The sequence below is a fragment of the Ahaetulla prasina genome, chromosome 12 (assembly GCF_028640845.1).
Source record: "Ahaetulla prasina isolate Xishuangbanna chromosome 12, ASM2864084v1, whole genome shotgun sequence".
Lineage (NCBI taxonomy): Eukaryota > Metazoa > Chordata > Lepidosauria > Squamata > Colubridae > Ahaetulla > Ahaetulla prasina.
In genome coordinates this window covers 23,642,014-23,663,337 of record NC_080550.1, presented here as the reverse complement: position 1 = coordinate 23,663,337, position 21,324 = coordinate 23,642,014, and the positions used below count along the sequence as shown (strand labels likewise).

Here is a 21,324-nt window from a genome sequence, read left to right as displayed (position 1 = left end):
TTATGGATCTTCTGCAAAGCTTGGAATACTTCGTTAATTATGAGACTAGAAGTGTTATTTTTTTTTTAAAAGAGCGACTAATAATTGAGTCTTCAACCCAGTGCCATTAAAAGTGTTACAGGCAATCCTTGACTTACAACCACAACTGAGCTCAAAATTACTCTTGCTAAGCAAAAGAGTTAAGTGAGTTTTCCCCCCCATTTTATGACCTTTCTTGCCACAGTTGTTAAGTGAAACACTGCAGTTGTTAACTTAGTAACTCAGTGGTTAAATGAATCTGGCTTCCCCATTGACTTGGCTTGTTGAAAGGTCACAAAAGGGACCCTGGGACACTGCGACCATCTCAGCTGCCAAACATCCAAATTTTGATCCCATGATCATGGGGATGCTGCAACGGTTGTAACTTTCACCAGGCACTTTTTCAGTGTCAATTGTAACTTCAAACGGTCACTTAATGAGCCACTGTTGTAACTCGAGGACTGCCTGCACTCAAATGAACCGTATGGACTTTCTTTTGGCAGTAAAATGCAAGAAATGATGACAAAGGAAGAAAGAATAAAAAGAAGGAAGGGTGTTTGGAAAGAAAAATAAATAAGACAAGACGAGGACTGAAGTAGAGGAAGGAAGAGTAGAGTAGAGTAGAAGATTAGAGTAGAGTAGAAGAATAGAGTAGAGTAGAGTAGAGTAGAATTGAATTGAATTGAATTGAATTCTTTATTGGCCAGATGTGATTGGACACACAAGGAATTTGTCTTTGGTGCACATGCTCTCAGTGTAAATAAAAAGAAGGAACCACATTAAAAAAAATGGCAAAAACAGAATTGAGCTAGAGGGGAGTTGAATGTAAATGCTGTATTGTTGGAAACCTAACTATGAAACTAAGTCTGAAGTTCACAATTAGATGATCAGCTTCTACTTTTATTCAATTAAAACTGGGGTCCCGATGGGGTTGAGCCAGGAATTTGACAGCCGGTGGTTCTGGCACCGGGTGAGAAGGGGTCTTCTGTTTTTATGAGCCATTATGGGAACTAGGCGGCAATATACATCCTTTAAATACATAAATAAATAGAAATGAAATAAAAACTTGGTTGGGAACTTAAAATTACTACAGTTGTAGATGCTTGATAGAAGAACGTGAACAATGGACTCTATGTATTATTGGAAAATGCCTCTGGGTATCAGTAGCTTAACTATTGAAGAGTAATGCTGAATGTATGGGTTTCAATTTTTGCTTTTCTATCTTTGTTGCCTAATTTAAACCAAAATACACAATGGACTAAGTGTTAGTGTAAACCAACTGTCATATTTGCAACAGTGGATGCTGAATAGGGAGCATTGCTTAACTAGCTGTAGAGGCAGGTAATATTTTGAGAATGTCGCTATTGAATATTTTCAGAGCTGTAAAAGAAATGTGTGTGTTTGTGCTTTGAAGCAAATTCACATTGGATACTTCCCTGAATGAAAGCCTAAATTAAAAGATTAGGAATTTGATTGTATCTCTAGAGCAGTGTTTCTCAACCTCAGACGCTTCAAGGTATGTGGGACTCCCAGAATTCCACAGCCAGCGTGAAGCCCATACATCTTAAAACGGCTGAAATTACACTGATCTTACTCTGAAGGATAGATGGACTTTCAGTTTACCTGGACATATCTGCAATAATTTTAGGGTTTTGTTTTTTTTAAATTTATTTCTCAACCTTGGCAACTTTAAAATGGGCGAATGTCAACTCCCAGAATTTCCCAGCCAGCAGAGGGAATTCTGGGGGATTTCGGCTTTTGTGGCTTGCTGGGGAATTTTGGGATTTGAAACCCACACACCTTAAAAGTTGGCCAATGGGACAAACATGGATTCAGTACCTTCCAAATGTGTGAAATGATGTGATTATATTGACCAATTCTGCTTAGGAATTTAGGAAGGTGCAATCTTGGCATTTTTGGAGGGCACCTAACCCATCTGCAACAATTCTTGCAGGGATGTCTTATCTAACCATCGCTGAAAAAATGCACTAGATTGCTATAACACAAGCTCTTTCCACCCTTAAATATTTACACATAGTAAAATTCTACTTATCTTGCCCAGGCACATTGGCATGGAATCCTAAATCAGTGCAAATGCCTTGGTGGAAATCAGTGGTGAAATGCAACCGGTTCGCACCGGTTCGGGCAAACCAGTAATGATAAAAACTGGTTGGGGCAAACTGGTAGTTAAAAAAAAAGCTACTGGTTCCTCTGAACCGGTATTTCTGACGATCAGCTGTGCCGCACAATTTAAAATCTATGCTTTCCTGCTTTCAAGTGAATCTAAATCACGCAGCACAGCTGATCCCCCCCTGTGCTCTACTTACCTTCCCAAGCCTCCTTTTGGTGCGCACTGTGAATGCACATGTAGCGCGCGTTTGGTGCGCCTGGGCATGCCTGCACAGCGTGCATTTGGCATGCAGTACACATGTGCATGTAGGCAGTGTGACACAGTGCATGTTTGGTGCACAGTGCACACTTTCATGCACAACACGTGCTTGGCATGCAGCACACGTGCATGGCCAGCAAACCGGTGGCAAACTGGTTCAGATTTCACTGCTGGTTCAAATCCCAAACTCAAGACTTGCATATGAATTTTTGCAGTGTTTCCCAATCTTAAAGCATCTCCTTATCTTCGGCTTTTAAAATCTTAATACAGCTGTCAACTTGCAAAGCATCCCTGGCCTGCTCTTGAGTTGCCATAGGCAAAAGGGATGGGAAACCGACGAAGCAGCCAAAGACAGGAGCACATTCCAGACATATCTTTCTCAAGGCTGTCTCACAGGGTTACCCACAGCAGCCGGAGGGGAGTTATCTCTAGAACCCGTGAAATTGCTCTGTTGGCAAATGTGATTGATGACACACACTGGGGGGAGGGGGAAACAGGGGCATGATTAGAGCCGTAAATTACAGGGTCAAAATTGGCTTCATTTGGGAACGTGCCGACATGAAGCTCCTAATAAATAAGTGGATTTCTTTTGAAGCTTGGCTCGAGACTCATGATTTAATTAGAGCATCCGTTGGAACTCTGAAAATAGCCTCCCATAGCATGGCATGTTCTAGAATAGGTGGAATTCCCCGTGACGTTGGAGGAACCTATATTACTGTCTTAATCTCAAAACAATTCAACAGGACATTATCTCTTTTGCCACAAAAAGAGGGAGGGTAATTAACCTGCAAATAGAGACATGCTCCTGTTAAATTTAGCAATATTCTTAGTTCATCATTGTATAATTGCCCTCTGCAAGGATGAGTAACCACAACAAACATGACACGCTGTGTTATTTTTTTTTTCCTTCACCTTTTGCAAGCAAGCAAGAGAGTGCTACCCTGTTTACCATTAGATTAGTACTGAGTGATAAAGGGCTTCTCCAAGGAATCATGCTCACAAAGAAATAGCTGCCTTCTTCAAAATGAGTGTCTTCTGCAAATGTGAATTAAGTTATGATATTCATATGAGAAGCGTGCCTATTGCATGCATTAAGGATGCTATAATTCTGTATTCCAGTATAATGCAGTAACAAGAAGGGTCAATGTTGCAATGTATACATCATACAACTTGAAGAGGTTGCTGACAGATGGATGATTAGTTGTGTGCTGTTAAGTTGGTTCTTACTTTTAGCAACCATATAAATCGATTTTTTTTTCTACGATAGTCTATGCCCAATATGGTCTTTCTGAACTTTGCAATGATGCATCTACATAATTGCTATTGTTTCATTTTGTATTGCATACCTGATTATCTGTGTGGCTGATCTGCCTAATTGATTCTCTATTTGCTACAGAGGGAAAAGGGTAGGTTGGAGAAATAGTCTCATCATTTCTGAAAAATTGTAATATAGTCATGGTTACCTAAGTCACTATTTCTAGATTTTTAAAAAAACTCTGCTCACAATATGAAGAGTCAGAAACGTGCAGAAACCTTTTTTTACATCATCAGAATCTAACTTTTTCTGGACTCAAGCAGAATTCAGAAATTCTGCTGTATAATTCTGCCATTCTTCTCCCAATCTGAACTGTAGTTTCCCCCAATTCCTAATACACTTATTTCCAGAAAACCAGCACTGTCAGAAACAGTGCATGCTTACTAAATTTTTTCAAAATTTTTCAAAATTTTTTAACAAAGGGTTCTCTGCCCGGTTGCTGGGTGGACGTGGCCATGGTGGGCGTGGCCTAGTCGGTCTCCTGCACCATGGCGGGGGGGGGGGCGTTTTTGTCCTCCCCAGGCTCTGGAGCCTGGAGCCTTTCCTCTAGCCTCCGGGAGGGCGAAAACAGCCTCCCCAGGCTCTGCAGGCCCTCTTTCCAAACCTCCAGTAGGCTTGTTTTTTTGCCCTCCATGAGTCGCTGTGCTTACCTGCATCCAAAACGGGCCGCGGGGGGACTCCAGGGAGGGGCAGGGTGGGGTGGGAGGGGCCATCCAGGAGTGGGATTTGGGGTTTCTCTGAACTGCACAGAATCTTCGCTAGAGGTTCTCCCAAACCCCTGCGAACTCCCAGCAACCCACCCCGGATGCTTACAAAACTGAAGTCTGTAACAGATAAGTCCAGTGAGGTTGGATGGAAAGCTATGACGCAGAAGTCAAGGATATGTAGGGCCACTAAAACTCAGATGTGCCCAACTTTTACATCCAGTGGTTTAGATTAGGGTCCTGTTGTCAATATTTATTATTACAGGTAGTCCTCGACTTACAACAGTTCATTTAGTGACCGTTCAAAGTTACAAGGGCACTGAAAAAAGTGACTTCTGACCATTTTTCACACTTACGACCATTGCAGCCTCCCCATGGTCACGTGATCAAAATTTAGACCCTCCACAACTGGTTCATATTTATGACGGTTGCAGTATCCTGGGGTCATACGATTCTCTTTTGCAAGCTTCTGACAAGCAAAATCAAGGGGAAGTCAGATTCACTTAAGAACTGCAGTGATTCACTTAACCACAGTGGCCAGAAAGGTTATAAAATGGGGCAAAATTCACTTAACAAATGTCTCACTTAGCAACGGAAATTTTGGGCTCAGTTGTGGTCATAAGCCAAGGAAATCCATGCCAAAATATAATGGGAAGTGAAATGCTTCCCACAAAGGGAACTTTGTGACTATGCACAAACGTGTTTGCCATAAAGAATGTGAAACAGCTACTGTGGGAATGCAACATTTAAACCTTTAAGAACATCTGTTTGACGTCTGCAGCCCGACGACTTCAAATTCTGATGTTTAAATGAGATGTGAACTTTAAAATGTGGGTTTAGGTGAGGTTGTGAGGTTTTTGACAGCTATCATGGTGAGATGAACTGCAGTGATGCAGTAACCATCTTACATTGTCTGTGGCCACCTTACATTGCTTTCTGTGCCTTCTGTGTTAATAACACAAAGGTCTTATTAACTTTGGTGGTATTTGAAGATCATTTGTTCTTCAACATTGTTCATTGTGCCACACTGAAGAGAGAACAAATGACAAATTGTGCTGTGTGACATCATCAACACAAACAACTGGCATCGTGACTCAACTGATGTGAATTGCCTACCAACGTTGTCGGTAGGAATGATGTCATTGTGCACTTGTCATTGTGGTAACACAGTGGCTTGTAACAAATACCTATGACGCCAAACTGAGCCTCAAAGCAATGAATTGCTCTGTTTTCATTATCTCTGCACTGCAGAGAAGGGCTGACTACAAGACATTTTGTGTTAACGGTTAAAAGCTTGCTTGGCAATACAAGGCTCGTCATGGATGATGTATCCCACAATCCTATTTAATAGTGACTGTCAAAATGGGAAGATGTTTTGCAAAATGTTGAACATTCCAAGGGAAATTTTACTCCCTGTGTCTGCGTAACATATTGTAGCCCCTTGTAAAGTGGGGGTGATGTAAAACAAATGACTTTTTGGCCTCTTCGTACCTTAGGGATCTCTTTTTCAATTTTTCTTTCGCACGAAGATATAATTGAGACTATATATCAAGGCTGCCTTAACCCATCAACTTAAGTCATAATGTAACTTCTTTCCTTTTTAGTCTAGAATCCACCCGTGTGGTCCATAAACCCTAGTTCAGTGATGGCGAACCTTTTAGAGCAGGGGTCTCCAACCTTGGCCACTTTAAGCCTGGTGGACTTTGATTCCCAGAATTCCCCAGCCAGCAAAGCTCCAGGCTTAAAGTGGCCAAGGTTGGAGACCCCTCTTTTAGATACTGAGTACCCAAATTGCACGTGTGTGCATGCCCAAACTGAAAGATGTGCACATGCGCATACGCGGACATGCATGAACATATGCATACGTGGACATGCACGCAGACATGTGTGGACATGCGTGCATGTGCAACAGAGACCCGAAGACCTGCTGGCTGATGGGAGGCGGAGCATCCCAACACTGACAGCGCGGCAAGAGGTCAGATATTTTTCTTTTGTGAGCTTCTGTTTCGTCATTTGCAGGGAAACAAAAGCTCACGAAACAAACGCCATGGAGATCTGACCTGGGGCGATGGAGCATGTTCCAGCAGAGAGGGCTCTGTGTGCCACCGCTGGCACGCATGCCATAGGTTCGCCATCAGGACCCTAGTTTATAGGTTTGTGTGCTGTGTGAAGCCAGCAAGTTGTGATTTATGTGATTTTTTTTTCTTTTAACAACCCTGTAATCCAGTGGTCCCCAATCTTTTGGCCATCAAGAACTGGTTCTGTGGAGAGAGGTTTTCCACAGACCAGAAGAGCCGTGGTTTCACATGCTGCCTGCATCCCACGGACGGGGCTTTAATTTTTTTGCGTAGCCCGGTTTCTGGCATGCCACGGACTAGTGCGGGTGCCCAAGTCGGGGTTTGGGACCCCTGCTGTAATCCCTTGCATTTCCTAGTTTGGAGCACAAGAGCTTTGTGGTTGACTGTGTTAAACCTACTTGTTGTGTCTTGTCCGCTCTCACAGCAGCCGGGGCCTTCTTATCTGCTCCCGAACACGGAGGAATGTATGCCTCCCGGCCCCAGTCCTGGCTCCATGCCCAGACAAGCTGAAGAGGAGGGGGCACCTCCCGGTCCCAGCCCTGGCTCCATGCCCAAGCAGGCTGCAGAGGAGGGAGCACTCCCCGGCCCCAGCCCTGACTCCATGCCCAGGCAAACGGAGCAGCTAGACCCCTCCCCCTCCTCCACAGCATGTGAGCCTGAGGAAGGTTTATTTCCAACAGCTGCTGATTGGAGTGACCCTCGCATCAGAAGACTGGATAGGCGGAGGCAACAGAAGGAAGGGAGGGGCAGGCCTTAATGAGTGCTGAGTTATGGAGCCACACCCCATAGCCTATATAAAGGATCTGCTTTCTGGCAGTCTCTGAGTCAGGCAAAGTCGAACTTATCTTGCTGAAGTCACTTACTGGTCTCCTGCCTGCTCTGAGGACTTTGCTAGGACTTTGGGCAGAGCTGCAGAGGCAAGCCTGATTCGGATTTCCCTGACCCGGCCGTCAGCAGAGGAGTGGGACACGACACTACTTTGCGGTTATGCTATAGTGGCAGGAGGAGCAAGGGGGGCACATGACGCAAGCACAACCTCCAGCCCGTTTTTGCATGCATCCAGCTGCATTGGCCCAACGCTGCTTTTTGTCATTTTGTTGTCATTATCTAGCAGAACCTCTATATTACAATTTTACTTTGTTTTCCACCTTAAAAAGGCAGAAAATCTCATTCCTAATTTTGAGCAATATTGAAGAATGGCCAACGTTGGTCATCCCAAATTGTTTGATCAGATTTAGCGATATACCCAGGAAATTGTTTTTTATCGGGTTTATCAATAGGTGTCTCAATAGGTGGGAGCATCTGACCAACCTTTTGCTGAGCTCTGAAGCTAAATAGGATCTGGCCAATTGGGCCTTTGATGGGAGACATTCAGAGAATTCCAGGGCTGCAAGTTGCAGTAGTGGCCAAAATTGTGGAAAACCTTTTGGGAAAAGTGTATTTTCTAAAACTAGCTAATAACACCACCTTTTTTTGGAGTAGTACCATAAAATTATATATCAATGGAAAGATAATTTAATCAAGAATGTAATGCAATAACTTTTATGAAGGATTTGCTATTAGAATAGTAGTTACAGTATAAAGAAGAAAAGTGAAACACGTAGAAAAAAGGAGATATACAAAAATTCTCACCATAGAAAAAACGAGATATACAAAAATGATCACCGTGTAAGTTAATACTTAGTTGGGTAACCTTTCGCATGAATTACGGCCTTACAAAGTCTTCCCATGGAGTGAACCAAGTCTTTTAGTTCTGCAGCTGTTATAATGTGAAACCAAGACTGAAGGATGGATTCTATTCTGTCGTGTCCCACTCCCCCTCTGATGACCGGGTCTAGGAAATCCGTATCAGATGTGGCAACGAAGTCTCTGCGGCTTTGCCAAATTCCTCCGAGGTTTCTCAGGGCAGGCAGGAGTCCAAGTTGTGACTTCAGCAAACTAGATGAGACTTTGCTTGATTCAAATTTGGAATGCCAAAAGCAGGTCCTTTATATAGGCTGTGGGGTGTGGCTCCATGACTCAGCATTTATCCAGGCCTGCCCCTCCCTTCCTTCTGCTGGCGTCGCCTCTCAGATCTCCGGAAGTGAGGATCCTCCCACTTTGAATTGTCTTCTGCTGTTTGAGAAAGGGAGGGGTCAGAAGGAGTAGGCCCAAGTAATTCCAATCCGTGGCTGACTTCCTCTGATGGCTGAGCCAAAGGAACACACACCGTATGAGTGAGGTTTGTTTGTTCATTCCTGACATCCTGTCCGGGCATGGGGCCAGGGCTGGGGGCTGGAGGCATGACAGGCCGTTCATCTTCATTATCAGACTCGGAGTCTGATAGCAGGCCCAGGAGGAGACGGGAGGGGCCCGGCTGAGGAGTGGAGGGAGAACGAGGCATAACATATTCACTTGGTTTTATTGCTGGGTTGCTTCTGATTAACAAGTTTCTTTAGTCGACTCCAGTGTTGGGATTCAAGTAATTTAACAACCGGTTCTCTGCCCTAATGATTTCTTCCAACAACCAGTTTGCCAAACTGCTCAGAAAGTTAACAACCGGTTCTCCCGAAGTGGTGCGAACTGGCTAAATCTCACCATTGGTCGGCTCCATAGGATTTTCAGTTGGGTTAAGGTCTGGGCTATTCCCAGGCCATTCCAGCAGTGAAATAGGATTATCTTGAAACTCAAAAAAAAAAAAAAAGTGGTGTTATTAGCCATCAAACCTCAAAAATACATTTTTTCCCAAAAGGTTTCCACAATTTTGGCAACTACTGTAGAAGAAGGGGAGGGGGGAAAGGATGCAGGTAGAAATCAATGGCAAAGTATGTTTTTTAATGGTGGTGGTTATTCTCTACCGCCCAGAGTTACGTGGAAATAGAATGGGTTATGAGTATCGTTAGATAAATAAATAAAATATATGGCTGCCAAGGAAATTGCTTGGATGTGTCCATGACTTTCCAGGGAGTTGAGCGCAACACAAAGGTATCTTTAGCTCCACATATATTTAATGATTTTCTCTTTCTTTCTCAATAAAAAAAAAACAATAATGAGTCTGGAGCCAATCTGGAGAATCCTACGCAACCCTGTAATATATCAACCAATCTTCTTGATATTTCCTTTATTTTTTTTTCCTATCATGCCTCTTTTTTCTTTCTTTTTTTCTGCTGGCTGCTTAAAATGCTTTACAGAGAGAAGAGTTTTGAAGGAAATGGGAGTTTGCTGAACCTCTCCTTTATGTTTGCAAATTACCTGCGGAATCTTTATATTCTGGGTTTTTTTTATTTTTGCATGTTTGATCACTCACAACGGTATTAATGATGTGAGAATGAGCCTCAGTCCAGTCCAAGAGTTCTTTTGATTCTTATTGTAATAATTTATTGGCTAGCATGTATTTATTAGTTACCAAATCTTAATAAAGTGCCAGCTATTTTCTAGTGTCTGAAACACTTTATTGGATTTCCCTCTACAAAGTACAGGGCGGTGCAATGGTTTGAGGTTAAAAGGTTGGGCTTATCGGCTGGAAAACTGACAGTCCAGGTTTGAGACCCGAGTGCCATGTGATGGAGTGAGCTCCCGTTCTCGCCCCAGCTCCTGCCAACCTAGCAGTTTGAAAACATACAAATGCAAGTAGATAAATAGGTATCACTTTGGTGGGACAGTAACAACGCTCCATGACATCCTACTAGCCACATGACCATAGAAATGACCCCCGTAGAATCAACAACTAGTGGAGTAAAAACTGCAGAGATGCCTTCTCCTTTACCTAACAAAGACAGATGTGAGGAAATTCATATGTAAAAATATAGCAGAACATGTCTACACCGTTTCTTAATAAGGAAACTGTTAATCCTAGCAGTTTCATGAGAAACAGTGCACGTAGAGATTTGAAGATTTTTTTATGGTGATGTAAAGAATTTAGAGAATACAGAATAGCATAGAGGAAGAAAGGGTTTTCGGGGAGTAAGTAGCAGAAGATCAAAAAAGCTACACCACTGAAATAACTCTGTTTTTTAAAAAAATTGGAGTTTATTGTGAGTTAAAGTACAAACACAAAGAAATATCAAAGAAGGGAGGGAGGGAAAGAGAGAGAGAGAGAAAGAAAGAAAGAAAGAAAGAAAAAGAAAGAAAGAAAGAGGAAGGAAGGAAGGAAGGAAGGAAGGAAGGAAGGAAGGAAGGAAGGAAGGAAGGAAGGAAGGAAGGAAGGAAGGAAGGAAGGAAGGAAGGAAGGAAGGAAGGAAGGAAGGAAGGAAAAAGAAAAGTGCAGGAGAAGATAAAAAGGATAAGAAAGGAGCAACTTCTATTTTCACTTCCTCAACTAGGTGTATCATCTTTCTTATTCTCACCAACTCTGTCGTGTGAGGTGAATTTTCTGGGTGATTTAAAGGAGAAAGAAAACTAGGAAGAAAGCATTAGGACTGCCAAACAGTGGCAGCCATGACCTTGTCTTTTTTTTTAAAAAACCTATATTACATGCTCAAAGCAATGCAAAAAAGAGACAGCAGCATGAAGACAGGGACAAAATCCAGGTCCTTCATGCAAATGAAATTAACCTCTGATTTTCTTCCTTCTTCTGCATCCTAAATGATAATTCATCCAACAGGTTTAACTTCTCTCTCTCTTCCTCCCCCCTCCCCCCCTCTCCCTCCAATCCCTCTTTTTTCTCCTCTTCCGCCATCTCCTTTCTTTCCGATGCAGAACCGCATGCACGAGTCTTTAATGCTCTTTGACTCCATCTGTAACAACAAATTCTTCATTGATACCTCCATCATTCTCTTCCTCAACAAGAAAGACCTGTTTGGTGAGAAGATAAAAAAATCGCCTCTGACCATCTGCTTCCCTGAATACACAGGTAAGGAGGGTTCTGTCTGGGTTTGTTACATCTGTGTTTTTCAACCTGGGCAACTTTAAGATGCGTGGACTTTGACACCCAGAATCCATGGGGAATTCTGAAAGTCGAAATCAACACATCTTAAAGTTACTGAGGTTGAAAAATAGACCTCTAGATTGCAAGGGCTAACCAATCCAAGCATCTGCATGGGAGGACAACTGACATCCCAGGCATTGTGACATCATCACACCAATGACATAACAAAGGACAACATTGTGACTTCGTACTAGACATCTAGGAATGTTGGGCCCACCTCACAGGCCAAGCTGAGTTTCTTAAAACACTAGAGAACAGTCTAGCATGAAGATCCTGGTCTCTTGCCCCATGGTGTTTAGAATGGGATATTGCAGGCTAATTCTGCCAACCGTCAGCAGTTCGATCCTGACCGACTCAAGGTTGACTCAGCCTTCCACCCTTCCAAGATTGGTAAAATGAGGACCCAGATTGTTGGGGTTAATATGCTGGCATTATAAACCGCCCAGAGACTGATGTAAAGCACTATTGAAGTAATATATAATTCTTAAGTGCTATTGCTATAGCTCTTAATTCAGCCCCACTTCCAAGACCGCATTTCTTGTGGTCCTCTACAATTGTGCAACACAAACTTTGGAATCTGAAAACTTGAAGTTGAATCAATCCAATTCAACTGTACAGTTGGTTTTTAAATGAGTCAAGCTGGGATTTGCAGTTCTTTGGGCTCCAATCAGAAATAGCCTGTTTGCATAAGTGCAAAATTCCCTTCAGTCTCTGAATAGCAACCAAGGTGTGGGGTTTTTTTTTTAAATCATTCTGAGGCATCTATTTTGATTTCATTCAATAATTCAGATTTGATTCAGAAGAATGAATGGAGAGTAACAGAGCCCTTATCTTAGCCTTAGAACAGGGTTTCTTAGCCCCCAGCAAACTTTAAGGACTTTAACTCCCAGAATTCTCCTAACAATCTGGTGAGGGAATTCTGGGAGCTGAAGTTCACCCATCTTAAAAGTTGCTGGGGTTGAGAAACACTGGTTTAGGGAGTTCCCACTCTTCTGTCCAGCTGTTGGCAGTGGTGCAGTGGTTCCATGGAATACTAAAATGTTCTAATACGGCCATCGTCTTATTAACTTGGATAATAAAATAGAATAGAATTTTTTATTGGCCAAGTGTGATTGGACACACAAGGAATTTGCCTTGGTGCATATTCTCTCAGTGTACATAAAAGAAAAGATACCTTCATCAAGGTACAACACTTAATGATAGTCATAGGGTACAAATAAGCAATCAGGAAACAATATCAATATAAATTATAAGGATACAAGCAACAAAGTTACAGTCATACAGTCATAAGTGGGAGGAGATGGGTGGTGGGAACAATGAGAAGATTAATAGTAGTGCAGACTTAGTACATAGTTTGACAGTGTTGAGGGAATTATTTGTTTAGCAGAGTGATGGCGTTCAGGAAAAAACTGTTCCTGTGTCTAAGGCTCCTGAATTTTAAAATATAATTTAAAATAGCCACAGGTCACATGGATAGCCAAATCTTGAAGGATCTTTACGTTCTTGAGTGAAATTCGAAACATGAGTTTAGACCATGGCTATATTTTTAAAAGTTCTAGATGGTTTTTTGGGGCACTACCTTAATAATAACCTTTATTGTCACTACACAACATATGCACAATGAGACTGATGGAGCTCCCTCAGTGCACCCACCCCCCAACACAATACAACTCACAGTAGAAACAGAAAATCCCTAACCCAATAAATCATATTAATGAACACCCAGTCCTATTACACCATTGTGAACACCTTACACGTTACACTGGCCCTGCAAGTCCTTCGTACTATGTAGTAATGATGGTATTTCTCATTCAGGCATCTGACAGCCCACGGATACCTTCTTTGTTCCCAAAGAGACCAATTGGCTTCTGGTTGCCTTAAACTTCTTCTCTGTCATAATCCCTGAGAAACACCACTATTACCCAGCGCAATTAAGAAATTTCCAGGACACCAGGATAAAGAGTTTCAGTCTAGTGTTAACACATTGGAATTGGGAACTCTGCAAAGATGCAAGGGAGAGTGCTTGAGTGATGCTTCAAATCAAAAGATGCTTTTAATTAAATTTTGTGAAGCAACAACAAAACCCTGGTTTTCCAGAGAACAACACACAGTTGCCCCGTTGCTTCGCTTTGGGTTGATTTGACAGCATCCTCCACAGCCAAAAGCCCCTTTCAGACTGGTGATTGTTCCAGGGGGGGCTGTCAGAGTGAGTGACAACCAAGAGTTTCAATGGGGGCAAATGACATCATGGCTTCCCTTCATTGAAGTGAATGCAGTTGGTTCCACTTCATTGTTACTTGAATGGAGTCCACGTTCCAGAGGCCTACTCAGAGGATGCATGGTGTGTATGCGTGTGTGTGTAGAGGATGGGATTCCTTGTATTACAGAGAATCCGTGCAAAAAATAAACTTCTTTGCACAAACTGCCCTAGAACAAGAACCTAATCCTGATGAACATGTTAGTTCATATTATTTCTGAAATAACATGTCAACATTATTAGGGTGTACGACACTCACTGGTCTGAGAAGACTAGCAAGTTCTGTTTTTCTTCTGCAGCAGATCAATCTGGCCAGTCCAGAGAGGTTTCAGAGGTGGGATTCTCTTACCTCCCCTACTGGTTTGCAACTGTGAGCGCATGTGCCAGGGGTGAAATCCAGCGAACCAGTAGCAGAAATTTTGAGCAGTTCAGAGAACCGGCAAATACCACCTCTGGCTGGCCCCATAGTGGGGAGGCTGCTATGTCCACCAAGCCACGCCCACCAAGCCACACCACGCCCACCAAGCCACACCCACAGAACCAGTAGTAAAAAATTTGGATCTCACCACTGGCATGCACCACCTCTGTGCATGAACACAGCCTTCTGAGCATGCACAGTAATTGCACATTACATCTGGGTGGGTGAGCAGAGCCTCCCACAGTCACCACTACTGGTTCGCGCAATCCGGACAGAACCGGCTGAATCCCACCACCGGATGATTTGTTGGTTTTTCTGGAACATCCATTTTGGAGTCATCAGATTGTAACAGGAATCACAAATGACTTTCAGAAAATTTATTTTTTATTTTTTTATTTATTTTGTCAAACACAACAATATATAAGTATAAGCATGAAATAATTACACAAGTTGAATACAACCAAAGGGAACATTAAGACAGGAACGGTAGGCACGCTGGTGCTCTTATGTACGCCTCTTAATGAGTGAATCTCCACTAAAATGGCCAGAGGATCCCATCTGGAAAGAAAACAGGAAGCATTCTTGTGTTTCCTGGAACAGTCCATTGACATAACAATATGTTTTGCATACAACAGTATGGGGGTAGTCCTTGAATTACCACCATTTGTTCAGCGACCATTTGAAGTTACAACGGCGCTGAAAAAAGTGATTTATGACTGTTTTTCACACTTACAGTAGTGGCCAAAATTGTGGAAACCTTTTAAGAAAAGTGTATTTTTTAAAACTAGCTAATAACCCCACTTTTTGGGGGGAGTAGTACCATAAAATTATATAGCAATGGAAAGATAATTTAATCAAGAATGTAATGCCATAACTTTTATGAAGGATTTGCTATTAGAATAGCAGTTACAGTATAAAGAAGAAAAGTGAAACACGAGAAAAAAACGAGCTATACAAAAATGATCACCATGCCAGTTAATACTTAGTTGGGTAACCTTTAGCATGAATTACGGCCTTACAACATCTTCTCATGGAGTGAACCAAGTCTTTTAGTTCTGCAGCTGTTTTAATGTGAAACCAAGATTGAAGGGTTGCTTCTATTAACTGGGTTTTATTGTTGGGTCTTTTCTTACTAACAAGTTTCTTTAGTCGGCTCCATAGATGTTCAATTGGGGTTAAGGTCTGGGCTCTTCCCAGGCCACTCCGGCAGTGGAATAGGATTATCTTGAAACTCCCCCCAAAAAAGTGGTGTTATTAGCCATCAAACCTTAAAAAGACACTTTTCCCAAAAGGTTCCCACAATTTTGGCTCCTACTGTACAACTGTTGAAGCAGCCCTGTGGTCACATTATCAAAATTTGACCACTTGGCAACCAGTTCCCATTTATCTCGGTTGCAGTGTCCTGGGGTCATATGACCCTCTTTTGTGACCTTCTGACAAGCAGCATCAATGGGGAAGCCAGGTTCACTTAATCATGTTACTAACTTAATAACTACAGTTATTAACTTAACAGTGGTGGCAAGAAAGGTTGCAAAATGGGGCAAAACTCCCCATTTTCTGTCTCACTTAGCAACAGAAATTCTGGGCTCAGTTGTGGTCATTAGTCAAGGACTGCCTGTAATCCAGTTTGCACATACTAGCTGTATACAATGTCTAGGCATTGTACATCAATATAATTGAACTTGCCAAGCTGTATTAACATATTGGCTGCTTTTAAAACACACTGGGATGAAACATAGTTGACTAATTTTCCAGACCCCATCATGGGACATTGTGTGTTTGTCTCTCTCTCTCTCACACACACACACACACACACACACACACAAAACAGGGAGAAAAAAGAGAAATACATCCAAACATTCAACCATGGAATCAGCAGATCAAAATATCAAAGTCAACATGGAAACTCTCTCTTAGTAGTAGTCACTGTGGATATTCAGTGATTCCTAGTATTCAAGGACAGAGACAATTATTATTTCCCCAAATCTGAAAAGAAAGTAACTGGTCTGATATTCAAGATCCAACTGGATAAACCCAACCCCTGTGTCGTCCCTTGTTGTGGGTCAGCGCAGGGCTTCCCAACCTTGGCAACTGGAAGATGCATGGAAGTTGAGTTGGTCCATCCATCTTAAAGTTGGTAAGATTGAGAAATGAGCTTCACACAACATCTAATACAACGTCTGGGTTCCCACAATTGGCTAAGCTAAGGGCCATTTGCAAAGAAGTAAGACAGCAACCACAACTTCACAATCAAAAGCTTTGCACTTTGGGAGCTACAGCGATGTAAAAAACGAGGTGAAGCTCAAATTGCATAGTCACCATTGAAACCTCACTTTTTTGACCCTCCTAATTAAAGTCCTATTTCAAACCTAGTACAAAACTGTTCATATGCTAAAGTAGGTCCTAATTTGCTCATTTTAATATCTCTGAGCCAGTAGGCAGCTATATAAATTTCCCAAAATAAATAAATTATTCCCCTCATACCCACGCCCACATAGTCTTACTTCGGAAGGATGCAATGATATGTTTTTTCTCTCTTCTGTTGAATCATGTCCAATTTTCGAAGACTGTCAAGACCCTGCAGTTTTCTTGGCCAGGGTTCTCAGAAGTCTTGGCTAGGGCTGACAGAGAGAGAGAGTGACTAGCCCAACATTACCCAGCTTTGTGCCTAAGGAAGGACTAGAACCAGTGGTGGGATTCAGCCAGTTCGCACCACTTCGGGAGAACCGGTTGTTAACTTTCTGAGCAGTTTTGCAAACTGGTTGTTGGAAGAAATCATTAGGGCAGAGAACCGGTTGTTAAATTACTTGAATCCCACCACTGACTAGAACTCCCAGTCTCCTGGTATATAGTCTGATGTCTGAACTACTACACCACACCTGGCTCTCTAATATGGATTAGGCTTGTTCAAATAGGCTTGGGCACATTGTCCAGTGCCTCCTTCCTAGGGCTGAGAGAGAGTTACTGCCCAAGGTTACCCAGCTGGCTGTATGCCTAAGGCAGGACTACAACTTCCAGCCTCCTGGTAGCTAGCCTGATGCCTTAACTACTACATCAAACCTGGCTGTCTAACATGGGTTAGGTTTGTTCAAATAGATTTGGACACAGAAGTGAAATTGGTCAACACCTCCTTCCTAGGGCTGAGAGCAAGTGACTGGCCTACAGTCACCCAGCTGGCTTTGTGCCTAAGGCAAAACTAGAACTCTTAATCTCCTGGTATCTAGCTTGATGTCTTACCCACCACACCTGGCTCTCAAACATGGGCTAGGCTTCAAAGGTGTTTAAAAACATGTCCGCCAAATGTTGGAAATGTATCTACTCACTGGGCTCATGCCATATGTGGTGGACATGCCCAAAAGCAAAAAAAATAAAATAAAATAAAATTGGACGAAAATACATACGTGGCTAGAGAAAATGATAAAACAACGTATAGACTTAAAACTAGAAATATTTTTGTTAGGTATACTGGCAGAAAAATATGATAATGGGAATATATATTTAATATTACATGTTTTGAGAGCAGCAAGAATTGTATTTACACATTGGAAAAATGAGGGAACTTCTACAGATGAAAATATAATTAGAAAAATATTAGATTGTGCGGAAATGGATAGGTTAATATTAAAGATAAAGGACAAAGAAGACACAGAATATTATTTAACTTGGGATTTGTTTTACTAATGATTAGATAATAAAGGTAGATATTAGAAATTGGAAGAATACCATTATATACAAGTAAAGAATGTTACTACTGTTATTACTATATATTTCGGTGGTGAAATCCTAATTTTTTTTCTACTTGTTCTGTGGATGTAGCTTGATGGGAGTGGCATGGCTTGGTGGGCGTGGCTTGGTGGGCGTGGCAGGGAATTTCGGATACTGCAAAATCCCCATTCCCTCCCCACTATGGGGCCAGCCAGAGCTGGTTTTTGCCTGTTCTCCGAACTACTCAAAATTTCCACTACCGGTTCTCCAGAACCTGTCAGAACCTGCTGGATTTCACCCCTGATATATTTGCAAATTGATTCAGACAATACACTACTTATTAAGCACTTATATGTGTTAAAGAAAAATGTATAAATAAAAAACTAAAAACAAAACAAAACATGGGCTGGGCTTGTTCAAATAGATTTGGGCACAGAAGCCATCTGCCAGCCCCTTCTTCCTAGGGCTAAGAGAGAATGGCTGGCCCAAGCCACCCAGCTGGCTAAGGCAGGACTAAAATTCAGGGCTGCCTGGCTTCTAGCGCCACTACACCAGAGGTGGGTTTCAGCAGGTTCTGACCAGTTCTGGAGAACCGGTAGTGGAAATTTTGAGTAGTTTGGAGAACCAGTGGTAAAAATTCTGATTGGCCCCGCCCCCCATCTATTCTTTGCCTCACGAGTCTCGCCTGATCGGGAGGAAATGGGGATTTTGCAGTAACCTTCCCCTGCCACGCCCACCAAGCCACGCCCCCCAAGCCACGCCCACAGAACCGGTAGTAAAAAAAATTGAAACTCAACACTGCACTACACCGGTTTGCCATTGAAGATGAACCCCCCCCCTAACAACCACCTGAAACGAATTCTTCCTTCTCCACAGGACCCAACACGTACGAAGACGCAGCAGCCTATATCCAAGCACAATTTGAAAGCAAAAACCGTTCGCCGAACAAGGAGATTTATTGTCACATGACCTGTGCAACAGACACAGGCAACATCCAGGTCGTATTTGATGCGGTCACTGACATCATCATTGCCAACAATCTTCGAGGCTGCGGCTTATACTGACCCCCACTCCCCCCCCCACTTTCCCTTCTTCCTTCCCCCATCCTCCTCCCATCCTGTATAGCAAGCAGCATATTTGGAAACAATCACAGCGAGAGGAAAATAATAATAATAATATATAATAAAATATTTGAAAAAAAAGGCAAAACAAAGTGCAAGTCTCACACATACACACACACACACGTACGAACACACACATCTCACACACACACATACACACACACAGTAAAAACGAACCATGCAAGTTGGTAACTAAAAAGGCATTGTGATTATACAGACAGACATGCACTTTTTAATTTTAAGTTTGCCTCAAAAGGATTCCCATATCCCTATCTGGGGAACTTAGTTCTTTTTTCCCTGTTTAAGTAACTTGATGGCAGATAATTTAGCCTCTTGGTTTTTTTCCCCCTTCCTTCCTTCCTTCCTTCAGGAAATATAGAGGAAAATAATAATGAATAACCGAGTGATTAAACCAGTTAATTTTTCTAAAGCATCTAGCTAGCCGCATCTTTAAGAATGTACTCTCTCCTGAACGTTTAAAAAGGAAACCGTTTTCTTTTAACAAAAATAAATAAAAATAAAAAGTAGCAATGTTATTTTTTTAAGGCATTTATGCATAGGGTGCTCTAAGGAAAGGCTTTCCCCCCCCTCCCCTTAGCGCTAAAGGAGTTTTAAAAATACCTTTATGTAGGGAAAAGTTTCTTCAACACCGAGGATTCCCAGTTTGTTGGTCCCATCAGCTTTGGAAGGGTTAAAAGCAAAGGAAGGCAAAGGAAAAATTGGAAAAAAAATGTGCACAAAACACAGGCTTTTCCTGCGTCCCTCCACAAAGAGACCACACTGTACAGCCACCTCACCCCCCACCCTTAGCTTGTTAGGAATCCCTTCCTTTTTCCCCAAGCTAAAGTTGATAAATTTGGTCCTTCCTGTGTTTCCCCTTCCCATCCACAAGGGAGACCAAGAAAGGGAAAAATTCCATCCGTGGTTTGAAAGTTGGACTTGCCACATTGGCCCCATCAACTGAGGAGAGGACATTCACCCTTGGATGTCAAGGACAAGGCCAAGTTCTCACCAAGGAGCAATGCACCACCAAGTTAGTACGATGTTTATTAAAGGGAACGGATTCCCTTTCTAGTCATGTCCGACTCTATAGGGCACGGTGCTCATCTCCATTTCTTGGCCAAGGGTGCCAGCGTTGTCCGAAGATATTCCCGTGGTCATGTGGCCAGCATGACATCACGGAGCACTGTTATCTTCCCACTGAAGGGGGTACCTATTTATCTACTCGCATTTGCATGCTTTCAAACTGCTAGGTGGGTAAGGACCACCTAGAACCAGCCTAGGACCAATAACATTTATTATTTGGCTGTAACTAGAAGAGGGAGGTTCCTTTTAGTGCTTCTTTGGGGTACCCCCATCCATGCATGCAACACCCGGATTTGTGTTCAGGGCCCAAACCATCTTCTGAACTTCCTAGAGTAGACTTTCTGCTCCCAAACTCCAGCCTCAGGTTGTTACAAGCCTTTTTTGTGTTGTTGTTGTTTTTGGCATTGCCTTGACGTGTCCTGCTGTGTTAGAATTATGGCTAGTTTTATGAGGTTCAATGAAAGGGAGTCTTCACCCAACTCTTTTGATATTTGGGAGGCGAGCAAGCCAACTCCAAGATGAAAATAATCAAAAATTTGCTTGACATAGGTGCTGGGGGAAGAACAGAAGGGTTGCTCAGGTCCTTCCTGCTGACACATGCAAACACCCAACCACACCTTACCTACACGCCACCTTTTGCTCGCTCCCTTTCTCCATGTATACAAAAACACAAATGGGGTGAACCCAATTTTGAGGAAGGCACTTCCCTTCCAAGATGGTGGTTATGGCCTCATCAGAACCTTGATGGTTGCAAAGGGGTATCTATTATAGGAGCTCCTCATAATAGACAGCGGAGCAAAATGACCCAGAAGTTTTTGGAATTTTGGTCTTGCCTCCCAATCCTTCCTCCCTATCATAACAGGTGCTGTTTTTTGTCCATGGGACATAGATAAAGGGAGGCACTATGACCAATACATTTCCCACACCTTAGGTTCGAAGCTAATAGAGATAGATTTAAATGCACCAAGATGGCCCAGAAACACCAATGGGAAATATCCAGGTTTATTTTCATAGTCATAAGTCATTGCTATACCTATTTACAACCTCCTCCCTCCCTTTGATCCTCCACAAAAGTCCTCCCAAAATACTTTTTGGGCACTACCATCACTTTAGGACCGGCCAACAAAACGGGGTACATTTTATTTGGGGGGTGGGTGGGCAGAAGGGTTTAATAATGATTGTTCTGCTTGTCTCGTTCACTCTCTGGTTTTGTATTTTGTTTTTACAAAAGCACAGCTGTCACTGGTCCAAGGGGCCGAAATTCTCTCTGTGATTTTGTTTTGATGTTTGTTCTGCTTTGAAGGCCACTTTGTACCAGACACCCATT

General features: G+C 42.5%; 1 protein-coding gene across 1 annotated transcript; it reads left to right on the top strand.

The window, feature by feature from the left end:
- Positions 1–9,435: 9,435 nt before the first annotated feature.
- On the top strand, positions 9,436–21,210 carry LOC131184312 (guanine nucleotide-binding protein G(o) subunit alpha-like). Its single transcript, XM_058155450.1, has 3 exons — positions 9,436–9,468; positions 11,182–11,335; positions 18,667–21,210. Exons 1-3 carry the CDS (start codon positions 9,436–9,438, stop codon positions 18,852–18,854), a joined length of 375 nt encoding a protein of 124 aa, XP_058011433.1. The 3' UTR covers positions 18,855–21,210.
- The last annotated feature ends 114 nt before the right edge of the window (positions 21,211–21,324 follow it).

Coding starts and splice junctions, on each gene's coding strand:
- LOC131184312 (XM_058155450.1), top strand. CDS start 9,436: ATGACTTTCCAGGGAGTTGAGCGCAACACAAAG. Junction 9,469..11,181: donor GAGTTGAGCGCAACACAAAG/GTATCTTTAGCT, acceptor TTTCCGATGCAG/AACCGCATGCACGAGTCTTT. Junction 11,336..18,666: donor CTGCTTCCCTGAATACACAG/GTAAGGAGGGTT, acceptor CCTTCTCCACAG/GACCCAACACGTACGAAGAC.